The sequence below is a fragment of the Pantherophis guttatus genome, chromosome 3 (genome assembly GCF_059756535.1).
Source record: "Pantherophis guttatus breed Tessera chromosome 3, ASM5975653v1, whole genome shotgun sequence".
Lineage (NCBI taxonomy): Eukaryota > Metazoa > Chordata > Lepidosauria > Squamata > Colubridae > Pantherophis > Pantherophis guttatus.
Genome location: NC_142065.1, coordinates 49779681 through 49796771, shown reverse-complemented (window position 1 = coordinate 49796771; position 17091 = coordinate 49779681). Strand labels below are relative to the sequence as shown.

The window sequence follows — 17091 nt, the reverse complement described above, 5'->3', positions numbered from 1 at the left end:
TGATTTTAAATGAAATAAATTTACAACACTCTTGTGTATGTTCTTGATTTATGAGATTTTATGAGTTTTAAATGTCTTCCAACTTTTAAAACAAGAAAAACTGTGTGACAAAATGGCAATCCCCAAAGTGATTATTTTCAGAGAGCCCAGCCACACAACCTCTATGAGACATTTAGTGAGCATAACCGGATATAGATATAGAAAAAGACCAGTAAATTGCTTCCACTGTTCAGTTCAAACTGCTAGACTGAAAGACAGAACCTCAGTATCTTCTGAATGTTGTTGGATTGCTGTTTGCTGTTTGAAATCAATAGCAAACACCACTGGTGGCGTAGTGGTTAAAATGCAGTATTGTAGGCTAAATGTGCTGAGTGCAAGTAGTTTGATTCTTACCAACTCAAGGTTGACTCAGCTTTCCATCCTTCAGAGGTCAGTAAAATGAGGACCCAGATTGTTGGGGGCAATGTGTTGACTCTGTAAACCACTTAGAGAGGGGTGTAAAGTACTAAGTACTAGTACTAAGTACTATTGCTATTGCTATTGAATGCAAAATTTGCTCTATTGCTTTACTGTCAACCTTTCCCTGACATGAGATTGCTATTGAATGAACTGATATGAGAAAAGAATACAAAATTATCTTCAACTTGACTTTCTTCATTCCACTGCTAAAAGATGATTTAATCTCCTTCATTTATCTTTAGCTAGCTGCAATCTGAACTGTGTACGGCAGAAGATTGAGAAAAAACTGAAGTTAGCTATCAAAGCCTTGAAGAAATCCATAAACCAGGAGCGATTCCTCATTCGTGTCTCAGGAATGGAATATGAGGTGGCCCGGAAGCTGAGCTTGTCTCCTGAAAGGCAGGAGAGTTGTGGGCCAGGACAGCAGAGGCTGGGATCCAAGTGTGGTAAGGAGGGGAAAAAAAGAAAGCACCTATAGCAATGGGGAGTGAGGAACGAAAAATTGAAGAGCCACTTGCAAATTAACTACAAATCTTTAGCGTTACTTTAGTGCTGCTTAAATATCCTTTTTTCAGCTTTTAACATCTATGGCAACTGCTTGTTCTTCTGGAGGAGAGCTAGAGTTCTTATGCTCATTCTTTTAAAAGCTTAAGCTTTATTATGGTGCACTAGGCACTGGGGAGGATAAAATGCCTTCCCTTCAAAGCAGATAAGTGTTAACTTGAATATTGTCTTTTTACCTATGTCACTAGTACATTTGCCTCTCTCTTAGTTAGCTGCCTGCCAGGAACATACTACCATGGCCAGATGGAGCAGTGTGTCCTTTGCCCTCCAGGGACCTTTCAGGAGAAAGAGGGCCAGCTCTCCTGTGACCTTTGCCCTGGGAGTGATGCTTATGGGCCTGTTGGAGCAACAAATATAAGCGCTTGTGCAGGTACAGACATGAGCTGAGGTAGAACCTAAGATTAGAACTAAAGTTCAAGATCCTAATACATGGGAGAATTTGTAGAACAGAAGTGCCAGGAAGAAGGGTTGTTAGTGGCATTATCACAATCCCAAGAGGTGCAGTAGGTTAATGGTCTAATGATGCTGGAGATGGTCTCTGCTCCAGCAGTTCAAGTCCTAGCATTGTGTGGCAGGGTATGCTCCTGTCACTTGCCTCAGCTTCTGTCCACCTAACAGTTCTAAAGCATGTCCTATGCAAGTAGATAAATAGGTACCACTTCAGTGGGGAGACAAGCTAGAGCTCTGTACAGGTAGTCAGATTCCTGCCTGCTCTGAACCTTCCCAGTTGCAGCACCCTTTTAAAAAATGACTCCAGGGAAGAAAAGGAGCCAAAGATGCTGCTGCAGGAAAAGCCACTCCTCTTTCTTTCCGGTGTGAAGCCAACTTGCCCTCCTCTGGCATACCTTGGGAAGTGCCCAAGTATGTCCTGCAATAGAGCTGATAAATTGGCAACCAAACTATTACTCTGCAATAGCATTGTGGTCTCCTGGCTAATGTAACACCGGCATACACTAATAATATCAATAATAATAAAGATGCTCAGAAACAGTATTGTAAGAATGCCTTCCACACTAATAAAAAACCTTAAACCTTTATGTTATTTAAGAAATGTGCCCCAAAAGCTTAGAATAACAGCTTTTGCAATTACTCAGCACTATTGGTGTTGCAAACTTGCACAATATCTCAGTATCACATCAGAAGGAGGACTCTCAAAGATAACTGTTAAATCATACATTTTGCTTTGTCTCCAGCAAAGTGTCTTGCCCTGGAATTGATTGTGTGAAATGCTTAATTTACAAGACTCTATAGTTGTTCATACTTTTCCACATGGTGACCTGATTCACTGAAAATGGACAGAAAAGTAATTGTTGCCACTAGATGCCCCTAGAAGAATAACAGGAAGGCAAGATGTGTTGTAGGAGTCAGAGCATCTTTCTCATCATTCTTTTCAATAATGAATGCATTGACAACAAAGCAGTCAACAAAAGCGCTTGTGAAGCTGAGGCAATCAAATAACTATTATCAGCTTAATAACTATTTTGTCCAAATCACATCCAGGATTTGGATAAAAAGCTCTGATAATGGCTTGTCTCCTTACACTGCCATTATCCTGATCCAGCACTGAAGCATAGAATTGCCATTGGTAATTTCTTGGATGCTGGATGGCTCTCCTAGTCCTGTGTATGGTTTCATATATTATAATGCCTCTTGCACGCAGCTGATTCATCACATTACAAGCTATATGTGGAGAGAATGTACTTCATTTAGTGCAATTCATGTCTTTTTCTCCTAAATGCTCATAGGTCAATGCCCTCCTGGACAATACTCTGTAAATGGCTTTAAACCCTGCCAATTGTGTGTGCGTGGCACCTATCAGCCTGAAGCTGGCCGAGCATTATGTTTCCATTGTGGTGGAGGGTTGACCACCAAGCATGATGGAGCTTTTTCCTTCCAGGATTGCGATACTAAAGGTATGCCTGTGACAGCATCAGACTTTAGTTTAATGTATTTCTTTTTCACTTAGTATTGCTTCTGGATTCCTCCTCCAAAGTCATCTCCTTAGATCTCTACCCTTTCTGCATGGGGAAACCAGGCCCCTACTGGCTTTTTCAGATGGCTAGATGGCACACGAGTGACTGGTTCCAGGAGGCTTTCAATGCTTCTTGAGGGAAGAAGTGTTTGGACCTGCTTTGAAGTAGGTGGTTGTGGACCTTTTTTGAAGAAGCTATTATGGTAGGCTGATGACATTAAATTATACATTGTGATTCTGGGATGAGCCAGTGATGACATGAAAGCCTTAAACTGGTGTTGGAAGTTGTGAGGGTCTGGTGGAGCAAAACAAGTCAAATTAAATCTTATCAATATGGAGTTGCTAGTGGTCAATACACTTCTGGGCAATTAAACCCAATAGTTATTCTAGACAAGGTTGTGTTATCCCTAGTCGTTTTGGAATTTTGAATCCTGCCCAAATAGCAGGATTCAGGAAATCTTGGGTAGGAGGACCATGGTGTTCCAGTTATACTCCTATCTGGAACAGAAGGCCCTGGCCTGATGCAATGCACTTTACATAGAGCTGCTTTGGTGGTTTTTATTAAAAACTTTGGTGGAGTAACACTGACATATATTGGACAATGTTTGTTAGAATTAAAACAGCCTGTTCGGTCCCATCTTTGACAGAGAGACTATTGAAAAGTCCTCTTCTTTCTAAGGCAGCGTCCTCCAAGCTTTTGGGCACCAGGGACCAATTCAATGGAGAGAGGCTTTTCCATGGACCGGAAGGAATATGGTTTCATGTGCTGCCTGCATCTCGCGGATGGAGCTTTACTTGTTTGCGTGGACCGATTGATGACATGCTGCGGACCGGGGGCTGGGGACCCCTATTCTAAGATATGCAGGAAAAATGATATGCTTTCTCTATAGGAGCTATCACATTGTGGATATCTCCTATCCTCCATGCCATCTCCACCTTTCTGTAATTCCTCAAAAAAGTTAAATATTTTATATCACTGTACCAGCTGACTGATTGTGAACATCTATTTACAGGGGTATTTTATTTTTCTGATACTAAATTTGAACTAGTTGTTCATTATTATGTTTTTATTTTATTTTTCTTTGGTATAGTGGTTTGTGCTTCCCAGAGTCCTTTTGGTTTGAGATAATTATAAGTTTACTTTACTTTACTTTATTGTCATTGCACCTCATACAACGAAATTAAATGCCATCTTCAGTGTACATCATAACTATAAAAATAAAACACAAACACACATCCTTCACATTCTATACAACTGAATTGAAAACCCAATATTGCATTAATACAGTAGAATTCAATATAGTTACTGCCCTGGGATAGAAGCTGTTTTTTAGCCTATTTGTCCTTGTTTTTATTATCCTGTACCGTCTGTCAGATGGTAATAGTTCAAAAAAAGGGTGCCCAGGATGAGATGGATCTTTAAAATTGTTTTGAACTTTTTAAGGCAGCTCTTCCAAAGAGGGGAGCGGGCAACCAATGATCCTCTGGGCAATGACGTTAACCCTCTGGAGTGCTCTCCTATCTGCCACTGTGCAATTGGCAAACCATACACAGGTGCAGTAAGTTAAAATACTCTCTATGGTGCAGCAGTAGAAGGCCACCAGCAGTTTTTCATTCAGTTGATTCCTGAGAAGTCTCAGGTAGTATAATCTCTGCTGGGCCCTTTTGACCAGTGCTGCAATGTGAGTGCCCCAGGTCAGGTCCTCTTTTATGATAACCCCTAGAAACTTAAAACTGGCCACTTGCTCCATTCGGTCTCCATTGATAAGCAAGGGCTGGATGTCTGATCTATTCCTTCTATAGTCCACTATAAGCTTCTTGGTCTTACTGGTGTTAAGGACCAAGTTATTGTCTCCACACCACAAAAGCAACCGGTCCACCTCATCTGATAGGCAGACTCATCCACCCCAGAGATTAGTCCCATCACTGTTATATCATCTGCAAATTTAGTAATAGTGTTACTAGCGTGAGTGGGAATGCAGTTATACACATAAAGAGTATAAAGTAAGGAACTCAACACGCAACCTTGTGTTACTATAGAATACTATAGTGCTGTAGAATGAAGAAAAGGAGAGAAAGAGAAGGCATTCTGTTACTGTATTGTATTTACTGTTGAAAGTGAGTTTTTATTTAAAAATATACTTATCCAATTAATGTTTTTTCTATTATATTTAAACTGATTTTTAAAACTTTTGTTTAATTTTCAGTTCAATGCTCTCCAGGCCATTATTACAACACCAGTGTCCATCGCTGCATTCGTTGTGTAATAGGCACCTATCAGCCAGACTTCCGTCAAAACTATTGTATTGCATGCCCTGGGAATACTACAACAGACTTCGATGGCTCAACTTCTGTATCACAGTGCAAAAGTATGCTTTGTCTTGTAAGAGTTGTGTAGATTTTGGAAGAACAAAATAAGAGTTAATTTGTATAGATGTGACTATCTGAAATTATCTGTTTTCTTGACTTTCTATTTTTGTGTATGTTACACACAACACACACACACACACACACACACACACTTACATTATATTACACTCACAAAGCAGTGCTGCAATCTCCTTTGACCGCCAGTTTCTCAGCTGATATCCCAGTATTTTTTTATTTATTTTCTTGCAGACCGTCAATGTGGTGGGGAACTGGGGGAGTTCACTGGCTATATTGAGTCTCCCAATTACCCTGGAAACTATCCTGCAAATGTGGAATGCACTTGGAACATCAACCCACCTCCAAAGCGCAAGATTTTGATTGTGGTGCCTGAAATCTTCCTGCCATCTGAGGATGAATGTGGGGATGTCCTGGTGATGCGGAAAAACTGTAGGTAACCCTATGCTTCATTGGGACCATACAGAAGATAGCTTTATAGGATCAGCTTTTATCAGATCCCTGTTGTAGGTATAGATGTAGTACCACCCTCCTTCATCTTCACTGGAGAGGAAATAATGAGCAAAGGAATAGCTGATTCTTCTAGCATGTCCTAAAGAGTTTAGTATTTGGGTCTTTTGTCTCTACATTGAAACTATGCCTTACAGAGAGAATAGCCTTCCAGATACTGATAGTCAGGATCTGATTTTTTTTCTGGATTGGAATACTTATAATATATAATACTTAACTTATATAATTAAACTGGGAATATAATGACATTTTAAAAAACCTATTCCAGAGCAATGCATGAGTATAAGAATATTTACTAATTGTCTTGTTATTCAGAAAGCCTGCATCCTTCAAGAGAATTATTGTGGGAGTTTCCAAGTACATGATGGCGAACCATGGCATGTGTGCCAAAGGTGGCACGCAGAGCCCTCTCTGTGGGCACATGCACTGTCGCCAGCTGCTCTTCTGGTGGGCCGTTTTCAGATCATTTTTCTGCCATTTTTTGGGCTGTTTTCAGGCCATTTTTCAGGCCCAAAAGACCCAAAAAAGGCCCAAAAATAGCCTGAAAAAGGCCCCCAAAATAACTGAAAAATTATCTGAAAACAGCCCAAAAGATGGCCTGAAAATGGCCTGAAAAATGGATTGAAAACAGCCCCAAAATGACCTGAAAATAGCTGAAAAATGGCAGAAAAACAGCCTGAAAATGGCCCAAAAAATGGCCTCAAAAATGGCCTCAAAAACAGCCAAATAACAGGCATGTGCGCACCAGCCAGCTGGTGTTTAGGGTTCCGGTGGTCCAGCATCCACGAAGACCAGTTGGCCGGCGCGTGTGCGTGTGCCGGAAATCCGAAGACTAGCTGGCCAGCTCACGCATGTGCACCAACCATCTGTTCTTTGAGTTTCTGGCGCTCCGGCACATGCGTATGCACGTACGTTCTGGTTTTGGTACTCAGTGCTGAAAAGGTTAACCATCACTGCTGTAAGTGCTCCAAGTTCAGAAGTTTTCAGACAAGATCTTTATTGTCCCTTGCTCACAAAATTATATACAAAATTGACACATGAACTTTGATTTGTAATCTTCTTGTCCCCTTCCTTCCGTCATTTTTTTCCTCCAGAAAATCTGTTAAAATAGGAAGGACAAAGCAACTATACCAGTGATGGCTAACCTTTTTGCCATCACGTGCCAAAAGGTCCCACCGGAAGTTGGCAAACGGGCCATTTCCGTCTTCCGGAGAGCCTCCAGGGGTGGTGGTGAGGAAAGCCATTTTCGCCCTCCCAGGCTCCTAGAAAGGCTCTGGATCCTGGGGAGAGCAAAAAACGGGACTTCCCCACCCCCCAGGTCCTCCGGAGGTAGGAAACAGTCTGTTTCCCTACTTCCAGTGGGCCCAGAAGGCCTGAAAATCAACTGGCCAGCGCGCGCATGCGCACCAGAGCTGAGCTTGCGTGCCCACCAATATGGCTACGCGTGCCACCTGTGGCACACGTGCCATAGGTTCGCCATCAGGAACTATACCATATTGTGTTTGAAGGGTAGTTTGCTGTTGTACTAAAAATATACATACCCAAATTTAAAACTTTGTGGTATTAAATCCCCAAAAATGTGTTCAGGTGAATGGATCTGCCCTTATTTCAGATCTATCTGTAAATGCCCTTTTAAAAATTTCAACTAAAGATGATACAACTTTGTTAAGATATGCTCCTTTAAAAAAAATAAATTGGAATTCAAACATATCCTTCCTTTAATCTCTCAAAGGTAAGGATCTTTAGCAAAAGGAAGAAAAGCCTTTTATTACTTACGTATCTTCCTTCATCCCTGAGGATGTTTTAATGCTTAATGTTTTTAATGTTTGATGGTGTAAAGAGCTGTATGATTCTAAACAATGTATGAACATGATCTGTTTTCTTTTACAGCATCTCCATCCTCCATCACAACCTATGAGACATGCCAGACTTATGAGAGGCCTATAGCATTCACTGCAAGGTCCCGAAAATTATGGATTAACTTTAAAACCAGTGAAGCTAACAGTGCCAGAGGGTTCCAAATTCCTTATGTCACGTATGATGGTAAGTATGAGAAAGTTATAGAGCTATGCTATGAAATCTGATCTTTTCGCATGTAGGTACTTTGTGGACCTATGCTTCCTAGTCCTTCTTTTGATGCCATTTGGCCCCAGGCCTTGATGTTAAGCATGGATATCTGAAAAAATTTCATACATACTCACACACATCCAAATATATATTTAAATCTAAAGCCTTTGTGGCCCAACAATACTGGAAGGACACAAAGGAAATTATTGAAGAAATAATAAACAACAAGTAGAAAACACTCCAGAATTTTTTTTATTTGGAATGATAACAACACAACACAACAAAGAGACAAAATACCTCATCATACACATCTTGACAGCAGCACGGTTACTGTTTGCGCAAAATTGGAAATCAGATCAACTCCCAACCAAAGACAAACTAATCTCGAAGATAACAGAATGTGCCGAAATGGATAGACTGACACTAGAACTCCAAGATAAAGAAGAAAGTGAATTCTATCTTGTATGGCACCAGTGGTATCAATGGCTAGAAAAGAAAATCAGTACAAATATAGATGAAAGAAAATAGGGTAGAAAAAATAAAACCGGAAATAAATAAATAAAGAGGAGATGCAAGATTATTTCTAATCTAAAACATCCAAATTGACAATGTATTACTTATATATTAACTTATAAAGCAATATATATTCTGATGATGATCAAAACATATATGTAAAGTTTGGTGTGGGTAGGTTGGTGGTGGGAACTTGTTTGTCTTTGTAATGTCTTTGTATTTTTTGTATTGTCTTTATATCTCTGTTTAAAACTCAATAAAAAAAAATAAAAAAAATAAATAAAAAAAAAAATAAATCTAAAGCCTTTGCAATATTCATGCAACATACATGGATACTGGAAAGCATGGGTGACAAAATACAATTCTCCAAATAAGATTTCTGACAGTAAAATATTGTTTCAAATATATAAAAAAGTTGAGTGCTTCAGACCAATGTATTAATGTAATTAATGAGAATGAGTGTAATTCTAGCCTTTTAATATCTGGAGGTGGGGAGTAGGGGGTATTAATCATAAAAGTAAACAAAGCCAAGATCTGTTGTCTTCCTTTTAATTTAAAAAAAAATTGGTATGTTTTTCAAAAAATCAAAAATGTCCAATAGCTATGATATAATTTTCTTGAATTGTGACAGCTATATGGCAAGAGTCTTCAATTGAAGTTCATGTAGCAAGCAATACAATATCAAGCTTCCCTCTATTTCTAAATATCTACCGGTAGTTAAACATGCATTTATAAATAGCTATTACAAGCCTAAGGTTTTTGTGCAAAAAAAAATTAATGCCAGAAGGAGGTTTTCAAGCAGTTAGGGTTGCTGACCCATATACATAAAAAATGTTGAACTGATAAAAGATTCTTATTATCTCTTCCTATAGTCTCAGTAACTCTAGAATTATGTCTAGAACTATTGTCTAGTTTTCTGCACCATTTTCTTTCATCCATCTTTCTCTTGGAAATGCTTGTCTTTAGATCTTGTAGATGAGTTTATTAATATCACTTTCTCTTTCTGATAACAATGATTTACCATGAAATGAGTTCCAAATCTTGCAGAGCATATGGAAGATTTTGTCCAGGATGATATGTTTCCAATCCAGTTTTTCAGGTCTTCCAATGTGCACCTATTTCTGCTCTAATTTATTCCATGCACTTTGCAGCTTCTTGTTCTTTTTCATTCTTTCCTTTAACCTTTCCAAGCATTATAGACTTCTCAAGAGAGCTAAATCTTCCAATAATATATTGAAAATATAATTTCGGCCAATACACTCTCACAGAGAGGGCCTCCTCAGGGTGCCGTCGGTCAAGCAATGTCGGCTGGCAGCCCCCAGGGGGAGAGCCTTCTCTGTGGGGGCACCCACCCTCTGGAATGAGCTCCCTCCCAGAATACGACTGATCCCGGACCTCCGTACTTTCTGTAAGGCCCTGAAGACTTTTTTATTCCACCAAGCCGGCCTAGCCTAAAAGGTCTTATGGGTTAGTTTTTTAAATTGTATAGATGTGGGGTTTTAAATTGGGAGGCCGATCGATTTAATTTATTTTAGTTATTTTAACTTTTATATTATATGTATCTTAATTCCGGCTGTTCACCACCCTTGAGTCCTTCGGGAGAAGGGCGGTATATAAATTTAAATAAATAAATAAGTAAGTAAAAATAAATTCAGGCTGCTCACTTGTCCACGAGTAAAAGCTCTGGATTGATTTGTTGTTTTTCTGGCAATGCAGAGTCTCAGAACTTTTTTGCAACTCCAAAGTTTAAAAGGACAATATTCTTTCAATTCTTCACAGTCCAACCTGTGTTTCCATAGGGAAGTGTCAGAGGGAAAACCATTGCTATAATGTATCATGGTATCTGAATATCTTTTCTTCATTGCTCTTCTACAAACTGCTAGTTAGAGATGTATTTCTTTATTCCCCCTTCCCTCCAAATTCCTCAAGGCAACTCTGGAGATTATCAAAATCTTTTTATGATGCATTATACAGTATGAATACAGTACATTGCACTTGAAATAAATTTACTGGCTGCTTTTCTTTTCTCGTATCTTCCTGACCATTTTACCCAATAATGCAGAGGATTATGAACAGCTGGTAGAAGACATTGTCCGAGATGGCAGACTCTATGCATCTGAAAATCATCAGGAGATATTGAAGGTAAGGCTATTTTTTATATTACTGATAAGGATTTGAGTCATTGGTATCCGTTAGCATCCATATGCTTATGTGCATTATTTTCTATACATCTTAGATTTAAAACATATTTGAAAGTGGGACTAATACTATTTTTTTATTAGAGAACTTAGAGAGCTCCTTGTAATGTGAGGAGAAATATAAAATGTTAGCATAAAAGCCAAAAAGCATTTTGCTGAGTGTACAATTTAGAAAATGGCTTTTAGTTAGTCTTTCCCCTACCCCTTTTTTTCAGATACAGCTGTAGAAGTTTTGAATGCAAATCCACATTAAATTGTGTGAGGCGGGGCTTTAATGATTTCCTTCCTGCTCCAGCTTTTTGCCAGAAATTGTTCCTTCCCCTTTGGGGAAATAGTAGCTCGAGTAATTGAAGAAGTTATAGAAATACCTCTGTTTTTACTTAATTTAAAATATAACAGAAGGTACACTTGTAATAATGGCATTGCAGTTATGCTTAACATATGTAGTTGACTCTCCCCCCCCCCCCCGATAGTATACATAAGGTTGGGGGATGTGGCAATTTGTCTCCTTACACACAGTTTGAAACTGAACCATATTTTTCAAACAGAATGAAAATACTTTCTATTCAGAATGAAAGTATTTTCTTTCAGAAAACTTGTCATTCAGCTATGCCAGGGGTTGGCAACCTTAAACCCTCAAAGAGCCACAAAGGTCCTAACTGGAATCCCCTGGTTCAATTCTGGAGCCGACCAGAAGTCCGGTTCCCCCACCATAGTCTCCTCCTAGTGTGGTGTCCTTTTTTTTCTATCTATCCTAACCAAAAGTCCTATCAATTGTGGAGCTGACCGGAAAACCCGCCCCTTGCCTTGGAGTCTCCTCCTGGCACGCTGTGCTTTCCCCCTCCCAACTGGAAGCTCCTCTCAAAATTGTGGCGCCGACCAGCAACAGGCAGCCGCAGCAGAGGGATGAAAGAGCCACATGCAGCTCCAGAGCCACGGGTTGCTGACCTCTGAGCTATGCTTTTCAAGCTTATCACCAGAGCTCAGGATTGGGGAGTGTATATATCTGCATTTAGAATAATTTTTTAAAGCTTTAATGGAGATCAGGAAAATTAGCTAGTTAATATATAATTCAAATAATTATTCAGTTTGTAGGATATTCTCCACACTCATGGATGTGGAGAAAAAATAGATATACGTTGAGAAAAATTGAAACAGTGGGGAGCAAATTAATTTTGTATTCTTGGACCTCACAGAAACTCAAAATACCAACACAATATATGCTCCCCTAAACTGGCTACAACTTGTAAAATATACAAGCCAGCGCAGCAAATCACAAAACATGTCAAAATCCAGTCCATTGTTGCCACATCAAAATAATTATAAGAATGATCCCCGAATTAATGTATTAATACTAGCAGATATAGGGACAATTTAGGTACTAAACAGGAACAGATGAAGCCTATTGTCTTCCATATTTCTCCCCAATAACATGTTATTAAAGAAATGTGTGCCATAGTATTATCATATAATGATTCTATATGTTTTCTAGCTACATTATTAGACATGGATTAATAGTGTTGTAGCTCATTGTAACATACAGCATGAGTCTGGATGGATTTCATGGATTTTCTTGCTGCTTGGTTTGAAATGGTTTGATGTGTATAAAATAATCTGTTAGATTAATGATTCCACTATTGATTCCATTCTCAACCTTGCTAGTTACAGTATATAGCAAAGGTAGTACCAGTTTCTATACGGGCTATCTGTTTGTCAAAGATTCTGTAGACTATTACAATTCTTGTGGTTACATCTAAAGTTGTCATTTGCTTCCCTTGCAGGACAAGAAGTTAATCAAGGCTTTCTTTGATGTGTTAGCTCATCCACAAAACTACTTTAAATACACAGAAAAACATAAGGAAATGCTGCCACGCTCTTTCATCAAACTCCTCCGCTCCAAAGTTTCAAGTTTTCTTAGACCTTATAAATAGCCTCATATTTTCACCAACCTTCCAGGTTTCTCGACTGCCAAGAAAACTTTTTTTCTTATGCTTATTGTTACTTTTCGGTGATTTTTTTCTACAAATAGAAACCCGCCATCTTCACTATGCAGATGCATCTAACACTTGGTCATTCCTTGGCTTTTCTTCAAATCAAATTTACTGATGATTTGGCCATGGAAGGAATAGCTGGCCACAAGGAATTAAATCCCCTCCCTTGTGTTTCCATACTGAAGTCTCAGCCTGTTGAAATCACCCACCACACTAAGTGACACACTTCACAAAAGTCCTCTGCTGGGACCCGTATCTCCCAGTCAGTTCAGCTTTCTCACATATATGTCATTATGTGTGGCTCCTTGTGCTACCAGGCAGCTGCTAAAGGGGCTGCTTGGGTACATTTCTCTGCATGAACTGTTTCTAAAAAGAAATACTTCTGCTATCATAAGATGCCTCTGCTTCTGGGACACCAATGAAATGGGAAGACTCTGAGCAACTGCTAAGCAATGGAATTGATCCAGCTGAACACTTTTGTAAAGAACCGAGAGCAATGGACACCTGGAATGTGGAAGGTTTTGCCTTATTTATCAGACTGTTACGTTTTTAATTGAAAAATGAATCAAGCAATCTTGCAGAGAGGATCAAACCAGATACATGGGGGAGGGGATACAATGGATATAAATCATACAATAAAAAGGTATATCACAGAAATGTGAAAGGAAATTGCCCTTGTTGGGAATAGCAAGTGTGGTGACTAGAAGAGCATCATTTCATGATGGATTTTGCTGTTGACAGCCTAGCCTAGCCACCTACTCATACAGAATAATGTCTGGAAAGGGGGAAGAGGGAGCAGAGAGCAGAAGTTGGTGAAAAGTGAGATTTTCTGATAAGATTTTCCCCACAGACATTTGTGCTGAGAGATTAGACTCCTTGTAAGCTCTGCCAAAGAGTAACTCAGTGATAAGAAAGCAAGTGGTGTGAAGGGCAGGAGTAAGTGAATGTGCACTAGGATGCTCTCCTTTCTACCTTTTTCATATTATTAAGTGCAATCATTTTGAGTTGTCTTTATATTATTTAGAGGGTTTTTCTACTAGAAACTACAATATTTATACCTGCCTGAGAAAAGAGGATGTGTGTGTACAAGAAACAGAAAAGAATCCAAACATGGAATTGAGAGAATGATGACTAAATGTAACTACATTTTCAGCTCTTGGAATTTTATTTTCTTCACTACAGTAAACTCCAACATAACTCCTGAAGATAGAGTTTGTATATGTGAAATTATGCTTTGATAACAAGCAGCTCCTAAAAGTCAATTCAAATATTATCAAAGGCATCTTTAAAGAATATATCAAGAATCATATACTGGAATCTGTCCCCATATTAAAACTCTTTTAACACATTCACCATGCTACTTAATCTCACTCTTTCTGAAATTTAGCTTTGTACAGGTAGAAGAATGTTTGGTTCTAACATATTATACAGAGATCACTAGGTTCTCTTTCTGATGCTCCAATAAGCTGCAAGGTCTGTAAAAAGGTCTGGGGTCTTTTGGGAAATCATAACTTTTAACTCAAAGGTTTTTTTCCTTCCTAATTCAAAAATGTAGCTATGGATTCTTAGTGAGGAGGGAAATGTTTTCTGCACCTACTCAGAGGTACTCTTGTCTTTTCATGCTACAAAGCTGATCCTGCATTGAATTTGTTTTTTAGAGTAGCTCTTGTTGATATGAAATCATGTCGAGTGTTTCTTTTGTGTTCATTTCAAATTACATAAACTGACAGGGCAAGCTACCCTATATAAAAAGAGAGCAAACCCCCACTCCCTTCTAGCACTAAGGATGAAATGGCTGCCAGTAAACAACCAAGCTCAGAGAGCATTATGGACTCCGCAGTTGCATAAACTGTCAGTCAAGCACTGATTCATATTCAAGTGCAAATGCTAATGATGAAAAGCAGTCTTAAATCTAAATTAGCAATCAGAATTATGGAAAGTGGTATGCAATTATAATCAATTCATATACAATACTGCCGATTTTCACCAATATTGCGTGCTGTAGGTTTTCTACTTCTTATTTTTAACCTCATCCAGAATCATGAAATAGTTCTACCAAATTCACAACATTTCAGCCATGAAACAGAATGTAGTGGAACCTCCAGCTGAAGGGAAAGGGGCCCTGCCAGGGGGAATAAAGAGACATTCCATCTTGGGGAGTGGGGGGGGGGAGGAGAAGGAAACGTTTTAAGATCAAACCCTTAGATCTATATCTGCCATTTCCCAAGGGAAAGTATGCAATCTGGCGCAAGATACTTATAATATAGGTGATGAACAATAAAATACCTGCTGGAGCCTATCCACAAATGCTTATGGTTGCTTGCACCCGACACAGAAGTGGTTTTGATGTAAACACAGTCGTCGTATTTTAGTAGGTGAGATTCCATTATTATAAATGCTAATTGGATGCAAGATTTTCTTGAGCTTACAAGCATTCGTTTATTTTGTGGAAGAGGTTAGAGATAGACAAGTCGGTTATTTACTTCAGAGAAAAATAATAGAGACAACCAGAAATGGGGGACAGCTTTGAAAAGAAAAACTGTGTTGAATTATGCTTTGGATTCTATCTGGTTTCTGTTATGAGATCTATTTTGCCTGTATCAATATGTAAAAAGTAAAAAAAAATACAAGTCCATCTCAAATAGGAAATATAACCAGATATAAGCAATAAAGCTAAATTATTTATAGTTGCTGTGCCATATGCCATCATCCAGTATCCCTTGAAAAATAATGAAAAAAGGTGTAGTTCATAAAGTTATTTGCACTTGATGAAAGAAATTGTATCTGATTTGTAAAAATAAAAGTTTGCATTTCATATTGCCCATTTAAATTATTAAATGGAATTTCTTGGTGTTTCATTGATCGTCCAGATTTTTTCCCCATTGCTTGTAAAATGGCTAATGCATATTTATTGCTGCTTGAAGTTCTGTTTCTCCCTCCCTTTTTGTTCCTTTTTCTCTTTGGAAATTGGCCAATTTTTTTACATTAGACAGTTTGTAGTCACCAACAATTATGGGTTCCAAAGCCTGGACATAGTATTTGCACTGTGAAATGCATATTATTGCCTGTTATGCATTTCTCTAAAAAATAAAAAACATAACTCCTTTAATACAAAAGCAATTAAAACTGTATAAAAATAGAACAAATGGAAAACATGCCAATAGTATGAATGAAAACAATTATTTGTCTTTTCCTGTACCAGGGATGGGGATCATTTTTAGATGTTTCTGGGCTGCAACTCCCACCATTATTCACTGTTTATAAAGGCTGGAGGTAGTATGAATCACAGATGTTCAGCAATATTTTCCAGAAAGAGAAATTTGGTTTGTTTTCAAGTCTTACTGTATCCCTCAGTAGTAGCTCATAGGGACTTTACAAAACCATTTGAAGAGAGAGATCTGGTAGAAGGGTTGTTGACCTGCACTGCATATTCAGGGGTCTATGACAATCATGGCCAACTCGCCACGGGACAAGAGGTACACTAATATCAAAGAAATAGTGGAATACAATCATTAAAAAAAGGATGCAAAAGGAGGGACAGAATGAAATGTGAATGACAAAACTTAAAAAAAAATATTTTGAATAATTAAATTGAATTGTTAAATTGTCCCATGGTGAGTTGTCCTGCAGTGAGTTAGCCATGGTGAGTTGGCTGCAGCGAGTTGGCAGTGGCAAGTTGTTCCATTCCATATAGGAGGGACTCTTCAAGATGTGGTTGGGATACTTTAAGCACCAGTCAGAAAGATATTTTATTTGGCAGCCCTCGTTTTGCATAGTTCTGGCAATTTATTCCTGTATGAAAAGCTGAATACACTTTTTAGACAAATTTGTGATGGTTAGCATTTAGAACTACTTTTACTTTTATATGATGTACAGTATATGGTTTTAAATGGATACTTCTTATTCATTTCTCCCTGCTAAAGTATTTGGAGCCTTTTCTACAAAAATAAACAGGAAAACATGCTGGGTAACACGAAGAACAAATTTCCTCCAACATCCTTTTTCATAATGTTCAAGCAGAAAACTTTAGGAAACTAACAAGTGGATTGAAAGGCAATAACATTTTTTATTTCCCAGCAACTATAATTCAGAAGCATATTAATTCTAGAGGTTGGATGTAATTATAATAACTTGGAATTATCTGATAATACTTTTAATATTGATAATATTTGATAATACTTTTCTTTTACAGTAGCATTCTGTATTTTCCAATAACTGTAAATCAGAAGAACATTATTTCTAGAGCCTGGATATAACCACCATGATTTGGGACTACTTGATCATGCTTTTCCTCCATTAATCTGAAGTCTACACACTTGTCAAAATTACATTTATTTGACCATCCCTTCAAATTCTATATAGTTTTTACTATATACAGTAGAATCATGGAGAGAAATTCTGGATCTTATGCAATTTCTACTCTTTGCTATGA

At 38.3% G+C, this 17091-nt stretch overlaps 1 protein-coding gene across 12 annotated transcripts in view; it reads left to right on the top strand.

Moving 5' to 3' along the window:
- SCUBE3 (signal peptide, CUB domain and EGF like domain containing 3) overlaps positions 1 to 14011 on the top strand; it is a 121390-nt gene extending 107379 nt beyond the window's left edge. For all 12 annotated transcript variants that reach the window (XM_087891010.1, XM_034414592.3, XM_087891008.1 and 9 more), the window contains 8 exons: positions 702 to 905; positions 1232 to 1393; positions 2769 to 2936; positions 5203 to 5364; positions 5615 to 5812; positions 7781 to 7933; positions 10533 to 10612; positions 12450 to 14011. In XM_087891010.1, the coding sequence (XP_087747136.1) occupies positions 702 to 905; positions 1232 to 1393; positions 2769 to 2936; positions 5203 to 5364; positions 5615 to 5812; positions 7781 to 7933; positions 10533 to 10612; positions 12450 to 12599 (1277 nt within the window). In that variant the 3' untranslated portion in view covers positions 12600 to 14011. The remainder of the gene's footprint in view (positions 1 to 701; positions 906 to 1231; positions 1394 to 2768; positions 2937 to 5202; positions 5365 to 5614; positions 5813 to 7780; positions 7934 to 10532; positions 10613 to 12449) is intronic.
- The last annotated feature ends 3080 nt before the right edge of the window (positions 14012 to 17091 follow it).